We start from the raw sequence: 20,654 nt of genomic DNA on the forward strand, positions 1-20,654 counted from the left end.
ATAACATATTTATTGTTTATGCGATTGCCAAGTTATAACATAGGTACAGTTTTTTCATATTATTTGAATTTTAAATGACCTGTTGCTTGTCTTTAATGGAGGAGATTGTCTTTTTCATTTGTATTCTCTCTGTTTCTCTACAGGGTCTTCCTCATATACTCAATTGCACTTTGGCTTGAGAAGATAGACGTTTCTACGTTACTTTGGAACTGGCTTGAAGAAACTCAGTTGCCTTTTCTTGTGCTGAGCGCTCTGCTGTTTTGTATCATTATGGTGTGGACAATATATTCCATGTGGACCAAACCCCTCTTCCCTTTTTTTGTTTTAATGTATGACATCTCATAATCAGGCTTTTGTCGCCAGCACTCGAAAACAGCTATGTTTGTAATTTGATCTGCCTCTTTGTTGTGGATGAACAGCAATCGTATATATTTGTCAAATGCTAATTTAAAAAACCCTTAATTAATTTATACTGTGTATGTGTTGTTGTATGGGTGGAACTTTATGTAGAGAATGTTTGGCTTCATTGTTAAGGAGGCTGCTACTGGATATTATACACTACACTGTGTTTTGTTTAGCCCGGTTTCTCAGACAGACTACAGAGGACATTTGTAGAGAACGTATTTTTGTAACGGGTAGCCTCTTTGAATTTTCTGGGTATTTTGTCAAAAACTGAAATAAAGATGACTATAATATTTGAAAGTATATATTTTTTTATTTCCCTCAGGTTTAAGCAACAAACAATCATTTTTATTCAACTTACTCCACAGTGAAATCAGTTTTGTCTAACAAGTAAAGTCAAATCAACTTCAACAATGAAAATGAAGGAAAGTATGGGTGGAAACAAATATTGTTAAGAAACAAATGAATGGTTGACATTGACCGTGCAACACCATCAATGGTTTTCATTAATGGAACTCGATGACTAAATAATAAAGCAAACAACTACCCCCACACACCCCATCAACAAAAACTAATTATGCAGTATAAGGGCCATGGCTTCCAACTCTTGATTAAATCACCAGAGGTGTTTCCCCACCAGCAAGGCACTGCATCAGGTCAAAACTACTCTACCATTCCATTTCTTAAAATGATTCACATTGTGAATATCAATTCCAGTGACATATGTCATAATGTACTCTCATTAACAGCCTATCCACCTCCAGTATTTATCCAGTGTGTGGATATTTCAGGCCTTGTATTAAAGCATGAAAAGAAAATAGGACAGACTTCAGATTGGACATGAAGCAAAAATGCCACAAACTTCAAGTTTTCACATCTAGACAGGATGCAGCACAATCATCTAGATCTGGGGTGTCAAACTACTGGCCCGAGAAGCTGGCCAAGCTGCCCCACAAGATGGTTTGTGTATGATGTCCAGTTCTCTATCTGTTGCAGCAGTGCTCTCCCACTTGCCGCTGTCAAAGCTGCCATTGTATGATTATTGACAACAATTGAAAACAATTAAGGCAGCAGCTAACAACCCACTGTGTAAACACTGACACATTGAAATACACTGGTTGGGCAGAGGCTGTGCTCAAACAATTCAATTAGGCTACGTTTTTTAAGTTGGACTATCATGATCAACATTGTTGTTGTACTCACTGGTGCAAAGTACCACTGTTGCTGACTTTTCCCACCTGAGCACTCTTATTACTTATTATATAGCGCCACTTACTGGTGAATCTAGGTAGGCCACAAAGCAATTGCGCATGTTGGTTCTCTAGCACACTTCAACCTCATTCATAAAATGTGCTTAGCATGATTAAGATTTAATCAAAGTTACCAAGAACATTCCATTAACATAGTGGCATTTATCATTTATTTTATCATCTGAATTAAACTAGGCTACGTGTTTGGGTACGTGTGAAGGTATTATTCTGATCTGGCTTCTACTTAAAATCAATAGTGAACTAAATCTCTAATGAAGGGAAAAAAAGTTTCAGTATGTTTATAGACCATCAGGCTTCTGATTTGAACCATAATGAAAATAAAAATGAAATAACTAGCCTAAGAAAGTTACCCAGCATGTTTTTTGTGTTCTCCTGTAACCATTTTGTGGCCATTTGTGCCTTTGAACATTGGGAGCATGCACGGCACACGTGCATGCACAGTCAAAAGGTCATCAGATCACGAAGTCGCATTTTGGCCAATCTGGCCGGCGACGTAATATGAGTTTGACACACCTGATCTAAATCATCTGAATGTTCCAAGTCCCATTAAGAGTTTGCCGTCTCTCTTTGAAAGCAAGCAGAAAGACTATCCTCATGTCACTATCCCTCGACTCCTCCAACTGTCTCCACCTCCGTCTCAGTGTTGCCTCCTCTTGTATCTGATAACAGGGTTGTTTGGGGTGTGTATCATTGTTGTGTAGTTGATGGTGGGGAAGTAGTCATCCACCAAGTCGAATTCATACTTGCGCAGCATGGTTGACCAGATGGTTTTGATTTGGACGTAGGCAAAGTTCTCCCCGATGCAGCGGTGTCGACCTACAGGGATGCAGAAAGGATTATTTGTATCATATTTGAATTATTATTTAAAGTACAGAATTCATTTATTTGTCTGCAAGATGGCTTAGTGTTTTTGTATTTCAGACTCCTGCAATTGGTCTCACGCACTGACATAGCAGTTTATTCTTAACCCCATAAACCTAGTGTCTCTATTGTGGGCATAAAAGGTGAACATTCGGTGAAAAGCGATCCAAGTACATTTGTAACTCGGGTCTGTTTTACTCTTTACTCTCTTTAAGAAGAGACGATTAAATGGTTAAACTAATTGATCTCACCAGCTCCAAAAGGCACGTAGGCAAACTTCTCCCCGGCAGCAGGGTTGTCATTGAGGTAGCGGTCGGGGTTGAACTCCATCCTCTCACTCCAGGTGTCGTGTAAACGGTGGTTGACTGTGGGAGACACACAGACCTGGTGGCCCACTGGGATGGTGTAACCTGACGCAGTCTGGGAAAAACACAGCGGAAGATGTGGTTATAGGCACATATCGCGTCATGTTTTTCACTTGAAAATCTGCTATTTTTTGACAAGTTATACCATCATATGCCAACGTACAGTATACTTTTAATAGCTAAAGAATATGTTAAGAATATGCTTCTACATCAGTGGTTCTCAAACGTTTTAATTTCAAGGACCCCCATAACCACTGTTCTACACAATAAGCCAAAAGAGAAGTGTTAACAATGAATGATTTTTAAATCATGTTATTAATGTCAAGAAATTGAGTCATGAAAATCAGATGTAGAAAATGAATTAACGGCAAAGAAATGAATGGATCTTCTAAATAATTACCTTGTTTGTATGTATAAAATTCAATAAATTCAGTTATTCATAGTGAATCTCGTGGCCAAGCAAAAAGAGGCACAACACATGTGATGCACTGTAATCTGATTCCATCCTAGTGACATGCTATGGGTATTACTAATGTAGAGGAACAACAGGTATCAGTAACAGCAGCCCCTAAAACCTAGTTTTTAGAGCGTTGCAGAGAATAGTCGCAAGACTCGCAACAGTCTGAATCACCCTGTTTCAGGTCGGCTGATTGATTTGCAAGAGATTCAACTTGTCGAATCGCAAGCAACGCAACGTATTTCTGATCTCACAAACCAATGTAATGGCATCAACATGTTGTCCCCCCCTCTTGCTGTCTTTCTCACACACACACTTTTTTTATAGAGGGAGAGAGAAGAAGAGAGCGAGCAAACAAGAGCAAGCGAGAAGAAGTTAGGGAGAGTGTATAGCTAGCTACTTAATGTTTTTATATAAAAGTATAGCCTACAATTTACTATACAGTATACACAATATAATAAAATAAGTTGACATGCTATGGAATCAGTAAATGATCTCGCCTTGATGTGGACTGTCCAGTATTAGAATTTTGCAAACAAAAGTTTTGGGGATTCTGTGGCAAGTGGTTGCAAGTTTCAACGTGGCACATAGCGAGTCTTCTTATTGTTCTGGACTAGACTTCAGCCTCACTAGATGTTTGTTCTTACCTGAGTTGAGCGGGCCATCCTCATCATGGTCATGATGGGTGGTCGCAACCGCAGGGTCTCCTTCAAACAACGGTCCAGCAAGGTGAGGTCCTTCAGCTGAGGAGGACAACAATGAACATGGTTAGGAGTGCGTAAGCAAGTACTTTGCACTACCCTCCAATATACCACACAACCATGCAGAGAAAGGAAAAGGCCAATTTATGCTTGGAGCGACAAGTGTCAAACGACTTAATGTAGTGGCAAAGAAATATTTCTCCACAAAATGTTGATGTTGCTAAACAATCACACATCGTCGGGCATACAGAATGTACGTCGTCAACATTGGTGAAGTTTCCCTTTAAGACTTTTTAAGGACCGCTAAGGAAGCCTTGTAGCCAACGCATGCCGATGTGTCAGACACATTAACTTCCCATGTTGTCTTGCCAACTTGGTGCCGGTTTTCTGGCGTGTTGTTTGTTCGACTTATGTTGCCGTGGTTGGCTCACTGAAAGAAAACCACACGCAAAGTGGCTGCCAAGTGGGATCAACGATGGAGCTTCTTGTTGAACTCAAAGCTTCAGACACGTTGATCTTCACGCGCATCGATGCCGTCAACACGCCGCAACAGGAAGCTCCACCACTTTGCTCCCATAGAATAGAAGTGAACGGGGAAGTTTCTGACGCGTGTTAAGCGCATGTGTGACTGTAACCCTAATTCTCCCGTTCATAACTGAAGTGAATGAAATCAGAAAGTGAATCCTGGCTTTCACCTGGTTTCCACATGGTCTGTCTCTTTCATGGAAGACCATTTGAGACATATATTTCATACACTGTGTGTGAAACAGAATTCTTAAGAGAAAGCAGGTACTGTGTTGTTTCTTTCTATAGTATGTAATATAGGCAAATAGAAAGAGGGGGCTTCGTGACCACCAGTACACGTGATTCTTGACATAACCGTACCTGGTCCAACTCCAGAACAGGCAGGTCCTCTCCGCAGACGGCCTTCTGCTCAGCATAACAGCGGTTCTGGAGCTCCTTGTCCTTGGCCAGGTAGAAGCCCATCCAGGAGCTGGTGGTGGAGGAAGTGTGTTGACCCGCCAGGAGGAGACCAATCAGCATCCCTGCTATCTCACCGTCGTTCAGGGGTTGTCCATTTCTGAAAAGAGAACACATGGGGATGTTTCAAATATTATTCCTTAAAACTATTGTGTCAAATGTTTACAGTCCGTATAGCTGTGAGATTAAAGGGATAGTTCACCCCTCCCCAAAAAAATCCCACCGATTAGTCACCCCATGGAGACTTGAAATCATGGATATTTTTTTGTTTTTGTCACATTCCTAAGACATTAATTTGATGACCGGCGGACTGGTAGGCAGCGGTTCCGGTAGGAGATACAAGTGAGTCTCCTATCAAAACCTCTGCCGGTCATCAAATTATTAGCTTAGGAATGCGACAAAAACTACAAATTATCCATGAATTCAAGTCTCCATGGGATAGAAAAAGGTCATTTTGGGGGTGACCTATCCCTTTAAAACATCCTACATGGCTAATCATTTCAATAGGAAGTACAATTACAGACTCAAAGGCACTTTTATGAGATGTGTGACAGTGAACCAAATCCAAACACGGATTTATGCTATGTATTTCCATTCTGTTAGCCATGTCAGTTTTTATTGGTTAATTACTGTATGCTGTCAGTGTCGAGACATTATAAATTAAACAATTTTGTTACGCTAACAGTTTAAGAGTTTTCACTATTGCTAGTGAGTTGACATGTACGGTGTTGAGATATAGAAAGACATTTGAGCAGGATGAGCCTAGAAACTGTGCAGTCATACCGCAGTATTTCAAGACTACATGATCCATGCGTACAAATACTAAATGATTCATGTCCTCTTACTTGTAGGTGGCATCAATAAGAGTTTGCAGGATGTCATCCACTTTCTCACTGGACTTCCTGCGTTTCTGAATCACCTTGAAGAAGATATTCTTGATCTCTGTGTGAGCTCTGTCCCTCCGCCTGTCAAGAGAGACAAGTGCATTTTAACCATTTTGTCCAAGCCTCATAGACAATCTCTCAAAGACAATGGTAATTATGCTTTTCTGACTTCAAATACTTAAAGTAATGTTTTGTTTTTCTAATGTTATAAACATGTTATAAATGTTCTTTGTAGACTTTGTCCTGTGCGTGAGTAAAGAGTGAATCAACCTCTGTCACTTGCCCTCACCCTACCTCAGTGGTTCTCAAAGTGGGTTCTGGGGACCCCCGGGGTCCTTGAAGGGGTTCCAGGGGGTCCCCAATCGCCCCATGTAAATGATTGATGGTTAGGATCCAAGTCGACCCTTATTGGTCTGGGAGTCCATGGACTAATACATACCAAACTGGCGGTCATTGAAATTAAAAGGTCTGTGAACCACTGTCCTACCTGAAGCTGGGCAGGGGCAGCCAGCCCGGCAGAAGCCAGGCCTCATGACTGAATCCTCCATCCAGGTCAGCGTAGAGCTGGGCCACATGCTCATTCAGCATGCTGCGGATCTCCTGCCCATGGAGACAAGCGCTGGCTGTCAAGATGATCAGCTCAGCCAAGGACTCAAACAAATCTGATGAAAAGGAGAGACATGGGGACAGGCTAAGTAAGAAAGGAAGTCATTCTTTTTAGGGCTGAAACTATCTATTATTTTCTTAGCGATTATTCAATCGATTACTTTTTCGATTAATCGAATAAAAGAGAAGCACGTTTCTTGTTTATATATTTTTGAAGTTTTTATGTAACAAATCGATTAACCTCTTAATCATTATTTAAAACTTCGCTGTACAACACTGTTAAGCAAAATTTGTGAAAATAGCCACTCACAACGCGTCGCATTGTAGATCAGCAATACATTTCTTTGAACTTTTCGCCTATAATGACATGCCTAAAATAGGGATTGATTATAAATCGATTATTTTATAAAAAATAATAATCGATTCGTTTGATTAACTGCGGCACCCCTAATTTGTCTATATGTTCTGTATCACCTCTTTAATCTAAAGCATAATTTATACATCGTCATATGGTGTTGCTCGTCGAATGTAACTGACACGTCGTACAAGAAAGTATAGATTAGGCTTTTGGTTCCAAAGTGCTTTACAATGACACAAATCAAAGCGAGCAATGGAAGGTTGCAGTAAAGAAAGTTATATGGAAGGGATGATTAGATCTTACTTTTCTCTCCACTGTCTCCCCATCTTTCAAAGTACTCAATGGTCTCATCCTCGATGACCTTGACATGTTGTTTGAAATGAGCGATGTTCAGCCCGGTTTTCAACATCTTCTTCTGTTCCAGAAAGATCTGTCAAACGTATAATGTAGCAGATGAGGATAATATCTGTTTCTCTCCCAGTTAGTTATTCAACTTGCTGTGATTTTACCAGCTATATTTGACTCACAGGGTTTGGTACATCGTAGGCAACTCCCTTGCCAAAGACTGGAGTGGTCAGTCTAGAGTAGACATCTTCAGCATTCAGGTCTTCATTCTTGCTGTTGAACATCAGTGCAGCTGCTTCACTGCCCAGCAGGTAGGTGAAAGTGCTGCCCACCATTGTAAAACTAAATACAGGCCCATACTGTGACCACAAAAGAACCACAAAGAAATCAGGTTTAAGATCCTCAAACTGTTCAGACAGAGTAAATAGAGAGGCTATGGAGAGAATTTTAGGCCTACTGTCTAGCTTACAAAGATTCAATTGTGAAGGGGGGAATATTATAGGCTACTTTACAATAGCCCCCCCCCCATAATAGGTTCAGTTATGCATGCCTTTGAATGCACTCAAGACTCAAGAGTAAACTTTAATCACTTACTTTATCATATGCCTGTTCAAGGAATTCAATGGGGCTTTTCCCAAATGCAATGGCATGTCCCAGGAATGGAATCCAAGAGGGGATGTATGGAGGTGGTTTCTATAGAAACAAAGACAAGACAAAAATGTGAATATAAATTTTCACTTGTTCGTTAACTATATATTTGTTTTGGCATATTATTTAAGGAAAACATAAACCAGGCAGATCACCAAATGATGCACATATGAGACCATATACAGGGAAAACTAAGACAGAACAATTATAATAACATATTTAACTATATATAAAATAGTTAACTATGTAAACATTTATATTTTGTGTACACTGTATGTTCTGTATGTGTTATTAACTTACCAGATCTTTATCACACGACTGTTTCAGTAACAGTTTAGATATATATCCTATAGTCAGAGTGATCACTGAGGCTGCCAGGACCACTGATGTCAGATTGTCGCTCACTTTCCAGAGGGTGTCTTCCAGCAGCTTGCTGCTGATCTGATATAAAGGCAACGCCATTGGAACTCACTGGGTTTGATATCTTACCCCACAAGCAAAAATCGACTTCTGGACAATAAGAAATAAGGTTAATCCGTAGGTTTTTCCGCAGAGACGACGCTCCCTGCTTCTCCCAGCGCAGAGACCAATAGGAATAACTTCAGTTCTTCAAAGTGATCGTCATTGCATGCAACACTAAGCATGCAAAAGTACTGTTAAAATGACAATGAAGAGGCTGTTGTTAATATTTCCTCCAGCCTGTAACAGCCTAGGCTACCTGTCAATACAAAGTCCTGCCCCCGCCTGACCAAGCGAGGCTTTCTATTGGCTGCCGTCTTCGTGTCCATCAAACAACTTGGGCCGTTCTGTAGTGTGATTGGCCGCCGCTACCTGAACCCATGTCTGGCTATATGATGTCACTACTTGTCATGGCCCAGATAGGCCAGTGGTGGTAAAAGTACTAAAATGTTTTACTTAAGTAAAAGTATCAATACTGCAATGTAGAAATACTCAGTTACAAGTAAAAGTCCGGAATTCAAAATTTACTTTAGTAAAAGTACAGAAGTATTGGTATCAAAATGTACTTAAAGTACCAAAAGTAAAAGTACTCATTCTGCAGAATGTCCCATTTCAAGTTAAAAATGTATTAAAAAATATTTTGAAAATCTACAAGCTTACAATGCGCATTGTGAGCTTGTAGGTCTGCTATTTTCAAATGGCCGAAATATATACATGGCTGAAGTGGTTAGTGTGTTTTGTAATAATGATCAAAATCTACAAATTATCTAGTAACTAAAGTTTTCAAATAATTGTAGTGGAGTAAAAGTATAATATTTTCCTCTAGATGTAGTGGAGTAGAAGTAAAAATACTGAAAATTGGAAATACTCCAGTAAAGAAAATTGTACTTAAGTACAGTACTTGAGTACATATACTTATTTACTTTACACCACTGCCATAGGCTAGCATGTATTGTGACTAGGCCACACCATGGATGGGGCCTGTTAGACCAGACCAGACCTGCCCTAGGGCCCCTAGCTATGAATTTATGCACTTTATACTGTGAAGTGTTTGCAGAAGAATATATTTGTTTCGATTGGTGGGGGAAAAAACTAGTTCTTATTTATTCTAAAACTGTATGTTTATAGAAAATTCCAAAGAATCACAGTCAGATTCGATTTTTGTGATAAGGATTCAGGGGAGTCGGACTTATTATGCCAAATTCCTACTGGCTTGCATATTAATATCATGTTTATATATCATTTGATTTGGGTCAGAATGTTATTTTGAGCCAAAATACGTTGATGGTACATGTATATATGTATAGCCTTTAGCCTATAAAATGCATGTGTATGAGATATAAATTAAAATGGCTCTCTTTCTCTCTCACGACACACACACACACGCACACGCACACGCGCACACACACACACACACACACACACACACACACACACACACACACACAATTTCTATCAGGTGACATGAAAATATTAGGCATACTGTTTACTATTTTACTATTTTCTTTTAAAAACTTTAAAAGCTTTATTAACATTCATTTGATATTTATTATTTGGCCAATATTATAAACTTTTAAATCATATTTTGAATAAATAACTTTGTATTGAAATAGGGCTACAGTGAAAAATATAAACATATACAATGTTTATATATATACATGTAGATCATTCCGTTTATTAAAACAAACCATGAAATCATTAAATAAACATATTTACAAAAAAATCGCACAATGTGTTGTTTATAATACAATATCCTATGAAAATCCAAATGCATGTGCAGATGCAAAAGATATATCAGTAACCCTGTGTAACATACAAAAAGATTGCATTTGGTAAGAGGTCCCTCCTCTCGACGAGTTAGTCCATGAAGAACCCACACATTGGGCTCGTGGTCAACAACATTGTCTTCAATAGTTCTTCAGCCGTATGCATATTTGTCTGATAAGCTTTTGTCATTTGGGATCATCTGTCCACTTAGCTTCATTAACAGCTTCACAATGAGGCCAGCCTTTAAATGAAAATAACACAAAACAAACAGCATTATGTTAACTCCCAAAAATGCATTAAAACAAATTATAATCCAAGAATGAACCACTTAAACCCTCTATTCTTGGTGAAACGGACTTAAGTTGCAACTGTGCTTGGTACGGTATTATATCACTCTAGTCTACACCAAATCTCAGAAATAGCAGATCTACAAGCTCACAACGCGTCGTAACACAACACGTTTTAAGCTTGTAGATCGGCTATTTCTGTTCCCCCAAGAATTGGGGGTGTTGGGGTTAACTACAGATCCTTGCAAACACACACAGCATCTTTTGAACAGTGTAAGGAAAGTCCCACTGGAGTTACCTGTTTTGTGTGCACAATGAAGTTCATTTTGTTCTCCACACTGTGGATCTGAAAGTATTGGTCAGCATGACCAAGCTGCCACATGAATGCCCCAAACTCTAAACTGATGAGTAAGGCCTGGGAATACAAAAATAGAAAATTATTACTTAATATTTAGCATGCACAATATATACGTCTAAAAGCTTTTGTGGTTGGACCAAAATGTTGTCAAATATAAATTGTGTCTACAATTTACAAAACAGTATGCACAATATATACCACATAACACAGCAAAACCACATGCATATTATGCTCTGTACTGTATTTAATGTATGTTCATAATCATAATCGTCAGAAATGTATCATTTCTGTCCTTCTATAATCCAGTGTTTGCACAGAAATGTTGCTCTCAGCACCCTCTAGTGGCACATATGATACATGACATGATTCTAGAAGATGGAATTGAATAGCCTCTGTGCATAACTGTAATCCTTCGTTTTCCAGAAGTTGGCATACCCATATCCTATTCCAGTTTATTTTCCCATGGCTTAGTTTGATTGAAGCAGTAGCAGACTTGAACCGGAAACACATATGTCACCTTCATATGTGTTTCCGATTCAAATCTGCTGCAGAGCTGATCAAACAAAAATTAACTGTAACAGAAAAATGGTAGTATGCCACTTTCTAAAAACCCAGGATAATCACAAATCAAATACAAATATGGAATACAGTGAAAAATATAAAATATAAAATGGAATGTAAAATAAACAAGCTAGCAAAAAAAGGGGTAGGGGGTCCTAATTAAGGGATACCTTTGTCTCCATATTCATGAGATGCAGGCCCTTGGTGTTGACGCCCACATAGACACGGATTACTTTGTGGTTGCTGGCGCTGGCTTTGGTGTACACCTGGCCTGTGAAGAAAGCTGCTCCATAGGTAGGGATGTCCCAGCAGTTTTGCAGAAAAAGCCTCTGTAGATGGTGCATCTCCTTACTCACACCCTCACTGGTACTCAGAGCCTGTTGGAGAAGAAGATGAAGATGAGTAAGGTTAGCGTCACGTAATGAGAGAGTGGGATTTCATTTGTGAGATGAGAGGGACTGAAGGAGCATGAAAGAGCAAATACTGTATACCTTGTATTCATGAAGAATCCTGTTTGTCCAATGATATGCTTTGCTTTTGACTTTGGATATCGGCACAATAGATTTGAGGTTTTCCTCACTGCTGAAGACAATACATGGTTTAATATAATAATTAAATACTATGTCTGTGGTAACATGCAGACTTTCAACATTTTCTTTTGAAATGCATACAATGTCAACTAATTTGTGCTGCATTTAACAATTCATTCTCATGTATAATTAATCATTAATTTTTCCACAAGAAACCGAATGTCTTACTTGAGGAATCCCTGCTTGTGTTTCTTGCTCTCGTAGTTGCCGTAGATGATTTGCAGGAGAAGGCTGGCCAGAGTGATGAGTTTGCTGTCTGGCGAGGGGAAGAAGCCTTTGAGGAGACAGTGGCGCGCCTCATCAAACAGGATGAGGATTGACAGAGGATCCTCCACCTGGAATTTGATTGATTGATTGGATACTTTATTAGTCAGAAATGTAAACGAGGTACAGTCAGACATTAAGGCTAAAGGATAATACAAAAAAAATCCATTGTGGTCGGTAGTGTGAGAAGAGTTGACATCTAGTTCATTATCCCTGCCTGAAGTGTTGGCGAGTCATCTTCATCATCACATCAAAACTCAGTGCAATCAGCTAGAACAGTGGTTCTCAACCTTTTCAGGCCGCAACCCCACAAAATAATCATATTTGATTGATTGATTGATTGATTATACCCAAAATAATTTGAACTGTCTTCCTGTTTTTAAATACAGAACTGAAAACAGGCCTGTGGCAGACGTTCGCTGGTGACCGCATTGCCGCTGGTCCAATGAGATCTACCTTCTTTTCGACTTCGAGAGGTAGACGGACATCCCTCCGGAGGAAGAGCTGTGGGCTTTCCCTCTGGGGGTCCAGCACTGTGAGGTCGGTCACAATCTCTGTCCAGATACGCAGATGCTGCAGGGGCTTGTGATAGGGCTTCAGCTGCAGATCTGTCGTACAGTACACACACCAACGCATTAACCACTTGCAACCTGGCGGCCCAATTTTGGGTTGAATGTTCCAAAACATTCAAATATACCTAAAATAGCAGATCTACAAGAGCTCGAAGATTACCTATTTTCGTTGAGCAACACCATCATACGACAAAGTATAAAATAGGGCTTAAGTGGTTAACATTACTCTGATTTCGCCAATGGCTGTAATCGGAGGGCACTAATTGTTCAAATGTTTTGGTCCAGCATGCGTTGACTCACTGAGGTTCTCAGAGCAGATCCAGATAGTAAAGTACTGTTGGGCGTCCTGGGACAGACGCATTCCCTCCATGATCTGCTGCACCGTCGTGTTGTTTCCATGTTTAAGCTCCACTGAACGGTACGAGCCATCCATACGGTAGATACGCACCTTCTCATACTGTAGAGTCAACACAGAAACACAGACATCCACACACACAGTTGTTGCATATGAATTAGGAATGGGTGGCAAACATAGGCAAGGGAAGACGTAAATAATCCAGAATTAGCATTATTGTTATGAGATTTTGTGGTGAGTATAATGTACTAGCTTATGTCATTACACCCATCAGCCTTCCTGTTCTCCAAAATATCAGAATAGGTATCGGCCTTGAAAAATACATATCGGAAAGCCTCTATGGGAAACTCAAAGAACTTCTTTAGTCAAGGACAGCCTTCGTTTTCTCTTCATCTCAGTTCCCAAATTAGTGTCATACATTTTGACAGAATGCAATGGAAATGATTAGCTATGACTCACAGGTTTGTTGTTGGCTTGCTGCAAGAGCTTCACAGTCTCTTCCCATTCATTCTGCTTGTTCTCTTCACACACTTGAAGGGGTGACCTCTTCTGCTGGTCTTCTATGTGCTGTTAGAAGGTAAATCAAAGCTTAATTTATTTAAATCCCTTTTGTAAAATGTTAGGCCATCATCTCCTTGCCAGTAAAAAGAATGTATTGTCAAGTTGGTCAGTTAAATAAAAAAAAAGCCTTTCCCTATCGAAAGAAGGCCATGAAGAATATTTCTTGCAGACAGTTGTGGTGCTTTCTTTTTCTTTCCTATATCTTTTTTTTTACCCCCTTTTCTCCTAATGTAGTTGTTATGGCAATTCATTCTCCCCACACACTTCTGTGTTCTGTTACTGCTGTTGTACCCTACTGGCTCACCTGCCAGTGAGGAGCCCCCACCGGGAGGACGTAGCGCCTCCGACCTACTCCTCCCGTTCAACATCTCCCACTGACAGGTACCACCCCAGCCATAGGAATCGCCAGTGCTGTGACAAATATTAGCCTCCCCAGAGTCCCCGCCCGACTGCCCTCCCCCTAACACATCCAATCATGTTTGTGTAGATGCTCAGCAAGCTGGATACACTTAACCCCTGCAACACCCAAGCACTAGGGTGGTAATTTTGGCCAACAGGATCTTTCTTTTTAACTAACCTACATAGCACCTTTACTGCGAAGTGGGTAAAATTTAAGCAGTGCAATAATTCTTACTCTGTCTATCTCAGGGTGCTGCAGCAGGACTTGTACAATCTCTGAGTGGCCTCCTCTGGCAGCAAAGTGCAGTGGGGAGCTGAGCTGGCCATTCAGCAGGTTAGGGTTACAGTTGCCTTTCTCCAGCAACAGCTTGGTCGCCTCAACTTTACCATGCCTTTATGGAATAAAACACAGATTGTATATATTAAATAACATTTAACCACTTAACCCTTATTTTATACTTCGTTATACGACGGTTTGGCACAGAAATAGCGAAAAAAGGAAAATCTACAAGATGTTGTGACCTTGTAGACTGGCTGTTTTAGCTTTGTAGGAGCAATTTTATTACTGTTGGCATGTTATTTTGGTTAATTTTCAGTATTATGTCTAGACACTAGGTGGCGTGCATTTGATAGACATGCTCAGGTATATAGGAAGCACAGGTACACAGGTGCTTTAATTAATGTGGGCACACTGGCCCTCATTTATCAACGCGGTGCAGCCCAAATAATGGGCGTACGGCGAGATCACCGCACCTTTCGGCATTTATCAATATATCCTGACGTGGGCTTCATCCTACCATACGCTGAGATCTCACGTCTGGTCGAGACCAGTTGTTGACGTTGGCTGCACCCGTTTATTCCATTGTAGACCTGTGGAGCAGCATTGTCTGACTGTCTGACAGGCATCTGGACACATAATCCACTCCTAAATGTATATCTACACTAATAAATAATCCCTGTGAAAATATAACATTTTATAAAGTAATTTAAACAAACTGCTTTAACAGTCATTCAGTGGCATTGGCTATTTTAAAATTGCAAGCTAAAAAACGGGTCGCATCGCCACGCGTTGTGAGCTTGTAGATCTGCTATTTTCAAAATATACAGCGCTGCGAGCGCATTTTCGGGACTCCCGACGATCTTTTCATGGACAGTGAGGTGTACAAACTTACAGTAGCTTGTCCTATGTCATAGAGAGTTATGAAGACTACAACCTGCGCTGGGTTAAGGATATAAACCCGACGCTCCAATCTCTTATTAACGTGGTGGTACGGGAATCACTGCCGCCCGTCCGAGTATCGCGGGGAATATGACTGCTTGTGCACTGCTCGGTATGGGTTAAATACATTAATATACAAACGTATTCCATTCATGGCGATGTGATTGGTATCATGATATGTCATTCATGTAGGCTACAAGCCTACGTGACAAAGATTGTACCGCTACGGATTACATGAAAGACACAGTTGGGCGTGTGTGTGTGTGTGTGTGTGTGTGTGAGTGAGAGAGAGAGAGAGAGAGGGGGGCGTGTGAGTGTGCGTGTGTGTGTGTGTGTGTGTGTGTGTGTGTGTGTGTGTGTGTGACTTGACAGGCAGCGAGGCGAGGCGATCGGGGGAAACTCTTTCTTATTGGCTTTTGATGTCTTTGGTCGTATTCTGATTCTTCTTCATGTCGTAAAATCGGGGCGTTTTGAGAATATTTAAGGGCGTGTTATTTAAATGACGCTCGTTTTCAGACGTGAGATTTATCAAAGCTCCGACCTGATGTACGCCAGGATTGGCTGTGTAGGATTCATTGATAAATGTGACTTTGACGTTGGTGTACGCCGAATATATGGAAAAATATAAGCCGGTTTATACGCTGCGTTGATAAATGAGGGCCACTGTTCTTATCTTCTCATTTTGCGGTATTAATGTGCGGTGCTTTAAAGGATAACTACGGGAATATTGATTAGACTTTGTCTGTATATGTGCGTAGGACACTCCCTTTCCTGTGTAGTATAATGGCGAGTAACACATGGACATTGGAATTTTATTGAAAATTGCCGTTAAGCTTTTTTGTTGTTTTTTGCCAATAATGACATAATGACATTCCCTCAAAATAGGGAAGTCAGGTTGAAGTTGGTTAATTGTTACACTGTCACACATGATACTTGAACAATACATTATGTAATACATAACCTGTTAGGAGTTTTAATGGAATGTTATTTGTTATTTGCATGGAGAGCAGTCAAAAAAATGTATCCAAGTGGAAAACAGGGGCTCGGGTGTGGTAACTAATAACTTATATGGCAGAACATTTTAGGATAGTGAAATGAGTATTGGACTCACCAGCAGGCATAGTGAATGGGAGCCCAGTGGTCACTGTCCAACTGCTTGACAGAGAAGCCGCTGTCTAAAAGTTTAGAGAGCAGCTCAGTGTCTCCCTCACAGGCACTACGATGGAGGGGGAAGTCATCCACCCACTGGCGCTCTCTATGTACACGGGGAGAGACGTTATTGTAGTACACATTATCATATGAACTATTCATTGTAGAAGGATGAGAATGCATTTATAAGCTTGTTTTGAGTTATATTCTTTACATTGAGGTCATCAGCGGCAAAACACGCTAGCCTGTTGACCCACCAGTATATTTGCAGAAAAGAAGAGTCACCAAGGTTGACAATAACACTGGTATTCTTGAATTGAAGGAAGAACCCTTACTTGTCCTCTGTCGCACTGTTGGGGCCATGCTGCCACTTCTCTCTCTTGGGAATTTGGATCTTGGAGTAGTCTGGTGCTCCGAGACCAAAGTAAGGGTTGATTATAACTTTGTCCACCTTCAAACATCAAAGTGGAAAACAAGATAAATCTTAAGAGGGGAAAAACACTAAAGGACAGTGGAGCGATTAGAAAGCGATACACAATATGAATCAGTCAAAGAGCTTAACAGAGCTGGAAATGCCTCGCTTATAATAGATATACAGTAGTGGCGCACGGTGGCGCAGTCGGTAGCGCTGTAGCTTCACAGCTAGAAGGTCCTGGGTTCGATTCCCGCAGGGGACGCTGTGGGCACTGGGGGCGTGTTCTCTCCTCCGCGTCATCAGTGCCCATACCCTAGGTGGGGTTGGTGAAAGGGCCTCTCTGTGTGGAGTTTGCAAGTTCTCCCCGTGTTCCCTAGGGTAGGTACCCTCACAAAAACATGCAGTAATCCTGGTCACTATACTGCCTTCCCCTGGCCAGCCGGGGCACCTGATGGAGGGGAAAGGAACTGGTTGGAATAACGTGTTCCTTCCACACGCTACGTCCAACCAGGGAAACTCTCCCCTGTCAGGTGACAAGAAGGTCAGTTGGCTCTCATGCATTGAAGGAGGCATGAGCTCGGACCTGGCCTCCCTAGGTTGGCAGAGGGAAGGTAGTGCCCAGGATTATATTGACAATTGGCACTGGGTGTAAAAAAAAATGGGGTTACAAAATCGTGGGATAAAAATTTAAAGAGGAAAAAAAAAAAGAAAAAAAAAAAGATATACAGTAGTTATCTTTCCCAGTACAGGCGGAGGTGCCTCTTACCCTGTTTGTGTATTGTAGGTCAGAACCATAGAGTGGGTTCTGGATGCACATGTCAGCCTTCTCCAGTGACATCATCTTGCTCTTTATCTCCAAGGCAGTGTAACCCATGTGGAGACCCTCGTCGGACAGTTTGCCCTCACTGGTATATGCTGGGTTGCTGACGTTGGTCTTAACTCGCTCCACAGGTGCCGGCCGGAACAACGCCGGAATCGCATGAGGCACAGTGTGTTGTTCTGCTAGCCACCTACAGAGGTAAGTAAGTAGTAAAAGAGGCAGTGTAAACAGATGGTTTTGTGAAATAACACTTATCTCACTGTTATTGTTAACCACTTAATTAATGCTTTCAGAATTTTTGCCTATAATGTCATACCCAAAACAGGGACGGCAGGTTGAGAGTGGTTAAATGATAATTATATATTGTGCTGCATTATGAAATGCTCTTTGGGGAAAATAAAGACCTTACAAAGAGAACATCTGTCCTTACTTGTCTAGAGCAAGAAGCATTTTGGAGGTGATGGGAGAGAAGTGGGCACTGGTCTCACTACATACTCGCATGATATCCTGAAAGCAGTAGAAAGTGGGGCTTCCAGCATTGCAGATCTGTTTGCTGTTGTCTGTTCATAAAAAGGACAATACACATAAAAATAGCATAAGTGATGAAGAAGAGTATGTAAGGAATACATTAAACAAGGCTTTTGTTTCCAGCTTACCTTTAACACTGACCGGTACAATAAAAAGAGAGGCTTGTTTTCCTTCATTGTCACCCTCCAAAGGGAATTTCTTCATATGCACCACACGCTTTCCTGCACCAAAACATAGCATTTTATGGATACGTTTGTGGTTGTTCTAAACGTAACAAACTCAGATTACTGGAGGCAAAGATAATGAACAAGTAATACAATTTGTATCTGAATTTAATCATTTGATACAAATGCTACAAAAGTGCAACATTCACCGATGAAGCCCTGGTTATTAGATATGGGTTTGGTTGTTTCATCAACAAAATCCAGAATGGATCTAGCCTTATCCCCCTCGGCTTGGATCTTTGTAGCTAGTAGGACCCTCTTTTTTTTCTTCTCTTTTCCTTCCAAGGGGACTTCTATTAACAGGATCTGAATGAGAACAAGAACAGATACTTATGTCATCGCCAGCACTAACATACATGATAAGTTGATAACTAATAGCATGCTACAGTATTGCTTATTTGTGTGAAACCCAATAATGAACAGTTTACTCATGTTAAAAACTCTTTGTGAGAAGATGGCAAGGATAGAACGGAGTGATGAATTCTGTAGCAATTATCGCTGACAGGTATATTTACCTCATATGCTTTAGCCCGGTATTCTTTTGAGCTCAAACTGACTTGACTCTTTGGGCGAATGACAGCAACGAACACATCTTCGAGGTTGTCCTGGTTGCCCATTTTGTTGGCTTGCCGCTAGTTCCATCAAAACATCTTATACAAGGACCAAACACTGGATCTGCATGCCTGAAATATAAGAATCAAAATCTGAATAATATTTGACCAAGGAGGTTCATAATATATGATGAATTTGACTTGGTGCATTGCAATATATCAACTATTGCACAGATAGACCAGTTATAAATATAGCAATAGCATAGCACGGGTTACATAATAGATATTGAACATAATAGAGCCTCCTATATAATATATTAGATACTAGGTAGCCTAACGTGTGTGCAAATAGCAAAACAAAAAGTTATGAGTGCACACAGCATTGGATAGCAGCACAGAAGTATTATAGGCTACCAGTATTATAGAAAACATTATCAGGATAAATGCTTCAACTTTCTGTTTTCATAAGTTATATTATTAATAATAAGCTGACAGTGTTGTTTGGTGCTGGTTTTAGGCTACTGGACATAGCAGACAATTATTAACTTACCCGTCAAAAGTGATCGATCAACAGAACCTCCTACTTGACTAAATAGGCCTGTATTAATAATATACAAGACAGCTTTGTGCACACCTAGTAAAATGTACTACTGTAGCCAGTGGTGTAAAGTAACTAAGTACATGTACTCAAGTAATTACTTGAGTACCTCATTTGTATAAGTAAATTCAAGTACAATTGTGAGGTATTTGTACTTTACTTATTATTTCCAATTTTCAATTATTTTACTTCTACTCCACTTCATCTCAGAGGCAAATATCGTACTTTTAATCCACTACAATTATTTGAAAACTTTAGTTACTTATTATTACAAAACATACATTAACCACTTCAGCCCTTTTTATACTTCAGCTATTTGAAAATAGCAGATAAACAAGCTCACAATGCGACACACCGGCTTGTAGATCTGCTATTTTCAAAGTTTTTTTAAAAATATAATTTCGAAAACTTCTGAAAAATTCTATGTTATGAGTACTTTTACTTTTGGTACTTTAAGTATATTTTGATGCCAATACTTTTGTACTTTTACTAAAGTAAATTTTGATTACCAGACTTTTACTTGTATTTTACTTGAGTATTTCTATTTTCTACATCGCAGTATTGATACTTTTACTTAAGTAAAAAATGTAGTACTTCATCCCCCACTCACTGTAGCAGCTATAACGTTACGTGAACAAGATATATAGTTCTTCAGAAATTAAAATAAGAGTTGATGGCTACTTGTGTGAACGTCACGCCCCGGAAACCAGCCAACTGTTGCCTTTCTCGAAACAGTTATTCTATTCATACAAGTGTTTAATTACACTTTTACAGTACATACTGTACCATTGTGTCTTAACAGTGTCACTTCTATTGCGATCGTAACTTTTAAAACCCCGCATATAACGTTATAGATGAATGATCAGGCTCATATTGTCGCGTTTAAGCAGTTCAAAGTAAACTCACCTAAAATTAGTTCTTTCCACCAACGTGTGACGTAGAGTCGTTCTTCATTTTCCTAAACACATGTCCATAATAACACTGGTCAACTTTGAATAATATGATGATCACCATATAAATATGGTTCTTCTGTGTAACGTTAAGGCCGTTGACATCGGGCAGGGTTGCTGCCGACAACAGCAACACCAAAACGAAGCG

The 20,654-nt window shown here is 40.2% G+C and overlaps 3 protein-coding genes across 7 annotated transcripts in view; 1 reads left to right on the top strand and 2 right to left on the bottom strand.

Moving 5' to 3' along the window:
• akap9 (A kinase (PRKA) anchor protein 9) overlaps positions 1-702 on the top strand; it is a 99,661-nt gene extending 98,959 nt beyond the window's left edge. For all 5 annotated transcript variants that reach the window (XM_080443046.1, XM_080443044.1, XM_080443045.1 and 2 more), the window contains one exon: positions 144-702. Coding sequence is in view for 4 of the 5 variants with exons in the window: in XM_080443044.1 (XP_080299170.1) it covers positions 144-187 (44 nt within the window). In the remaining variant the exon portion in view is untranslated. The remainder of the gene's footprint in view (positions 1-143) is intronic.
• Positions 697-8,565, bottom strand: cyp51 (cytochrome P450, family 51). The gene is made up of 10 exons (XM_080443049.1): positions 8,180-8,565; positions 7,826-7,924; positions 7,414-7,590; positions 7,190-7,316; positions 6,410-6,584; positions 5,884-6,003; positions 4,943-5,138; positions 4,004-4,099; positions 2,786-2,954; positions 697-2,489 (listed from the first exon to the last, which is right to left on the bottom strand). Exons 1-10 carry the CDS (start codon positions 8,339-8,341, stop codon positions 2,311-2,313), a joined length of 1,500 nt encoding a protein of 499 aa, XP_080299175.1. The 5' UTR covers positions 8,342-8,565; the 3' UTR covers positions 697-2,310.
• Positions 8,566-9,871: 1,306 nt separating this feature from the next.
• On the bottom strand, positions 9,872-20,645 carry krit1 (KRIT1 ankyrin repeat containing). The gene is made up of 17 exons (XM_080443308.1): positions 20,463-20,645; positions 18,923-19,090; positions 18,557-18,713; positions 18,312-18,404; positions 18,086-18,215; positions 17,602-17,845; positions 16,756-16,871; positions 16,383-16,526; positions 14,288-14,444; positions 13,552-13,659; positions 13,038-13,194; positions 12,622-12,773; positions 12,070-12,236; positions 11,803-11,890; positions 11,482-11,688; positions 10,691-10,807; positions 9,872-10,346 (listed from the first exon to the last, which is right to left on the bottom strand). Exons 2-17 carry the CDS (start codon positions 19,022-19,024, stop codon positions 10,257-10,259), a joined length of 2,229 nt encoding a protein of 742 aa, XP_080299434.1. The 5' UTR covers positions 19,025-19,090; positions 20,463-20,645; the 3' UTR covers positions 9,872-10,256.
• Between the last annotated feature and the right edge of the window lie 9 nt (positions 20,646-20,654).

Source organism: Gymnoscopelus braueri, assembly GCF_963280865.1.
Source record: "Gymnoscopelus braueri genome assembly, chromosome: 11".
Classification (NCBI taxonomy): domain Eukaryota; kingdom Metazoa; phylum Chordata; class Actinopteri; order Myctophiformes; family Myctophidae; genus Gymnoscopelus; species Gymnoscopelus braueri.

Excerpts from the sequence above, each read along its gene's own strand:
- cyp51 (XM_080443049.1), bottom strand. The coding sequence starts at position 8,341 with ATGGCGTTGCCTTTATATCAGATCAGCAGCAAGCTGCTGGAAGACACC. Across the intron at positions 2,955-4,003 it reads GGATGGCCCGCTCAACTCAG|ACTGCGTCAGGTTACACCAT; the intron begins GTAAGAACAAAC and ends TGTTTTTCCCAG. Across the intron at positions 2,490-2,785 it reads CTACGTGCCTTTTGGAGCTG|GTCGACACCGCTGCATCGGG; the intron begins GTGAGATCAATT and ends GCATCCCTGTAG.
- krit1 (XM_080443308.1), bottom strand. The coding sequence starts at position 19,024 with ATGGGCAACCAGGACAACCTCGAAGATGTGTTCGTTGCTGTCATTCGC. Across the intron at positions 12,774-13,037 it reads GATCTGCTCTGAGAACCTCA|ATCTGCAGCTGAAGCCCTAT; the intron begins GTGAGTCAACGC and ends ACTGTACGACAG. Across the intron at positions 10,808-11,481 it reads TCATGAATATGGAGACAAAG|GCCTTACTCATCAGTTTAGA; the intron begins GTATCCCTTAAT and ends TTGTATTCCCAG.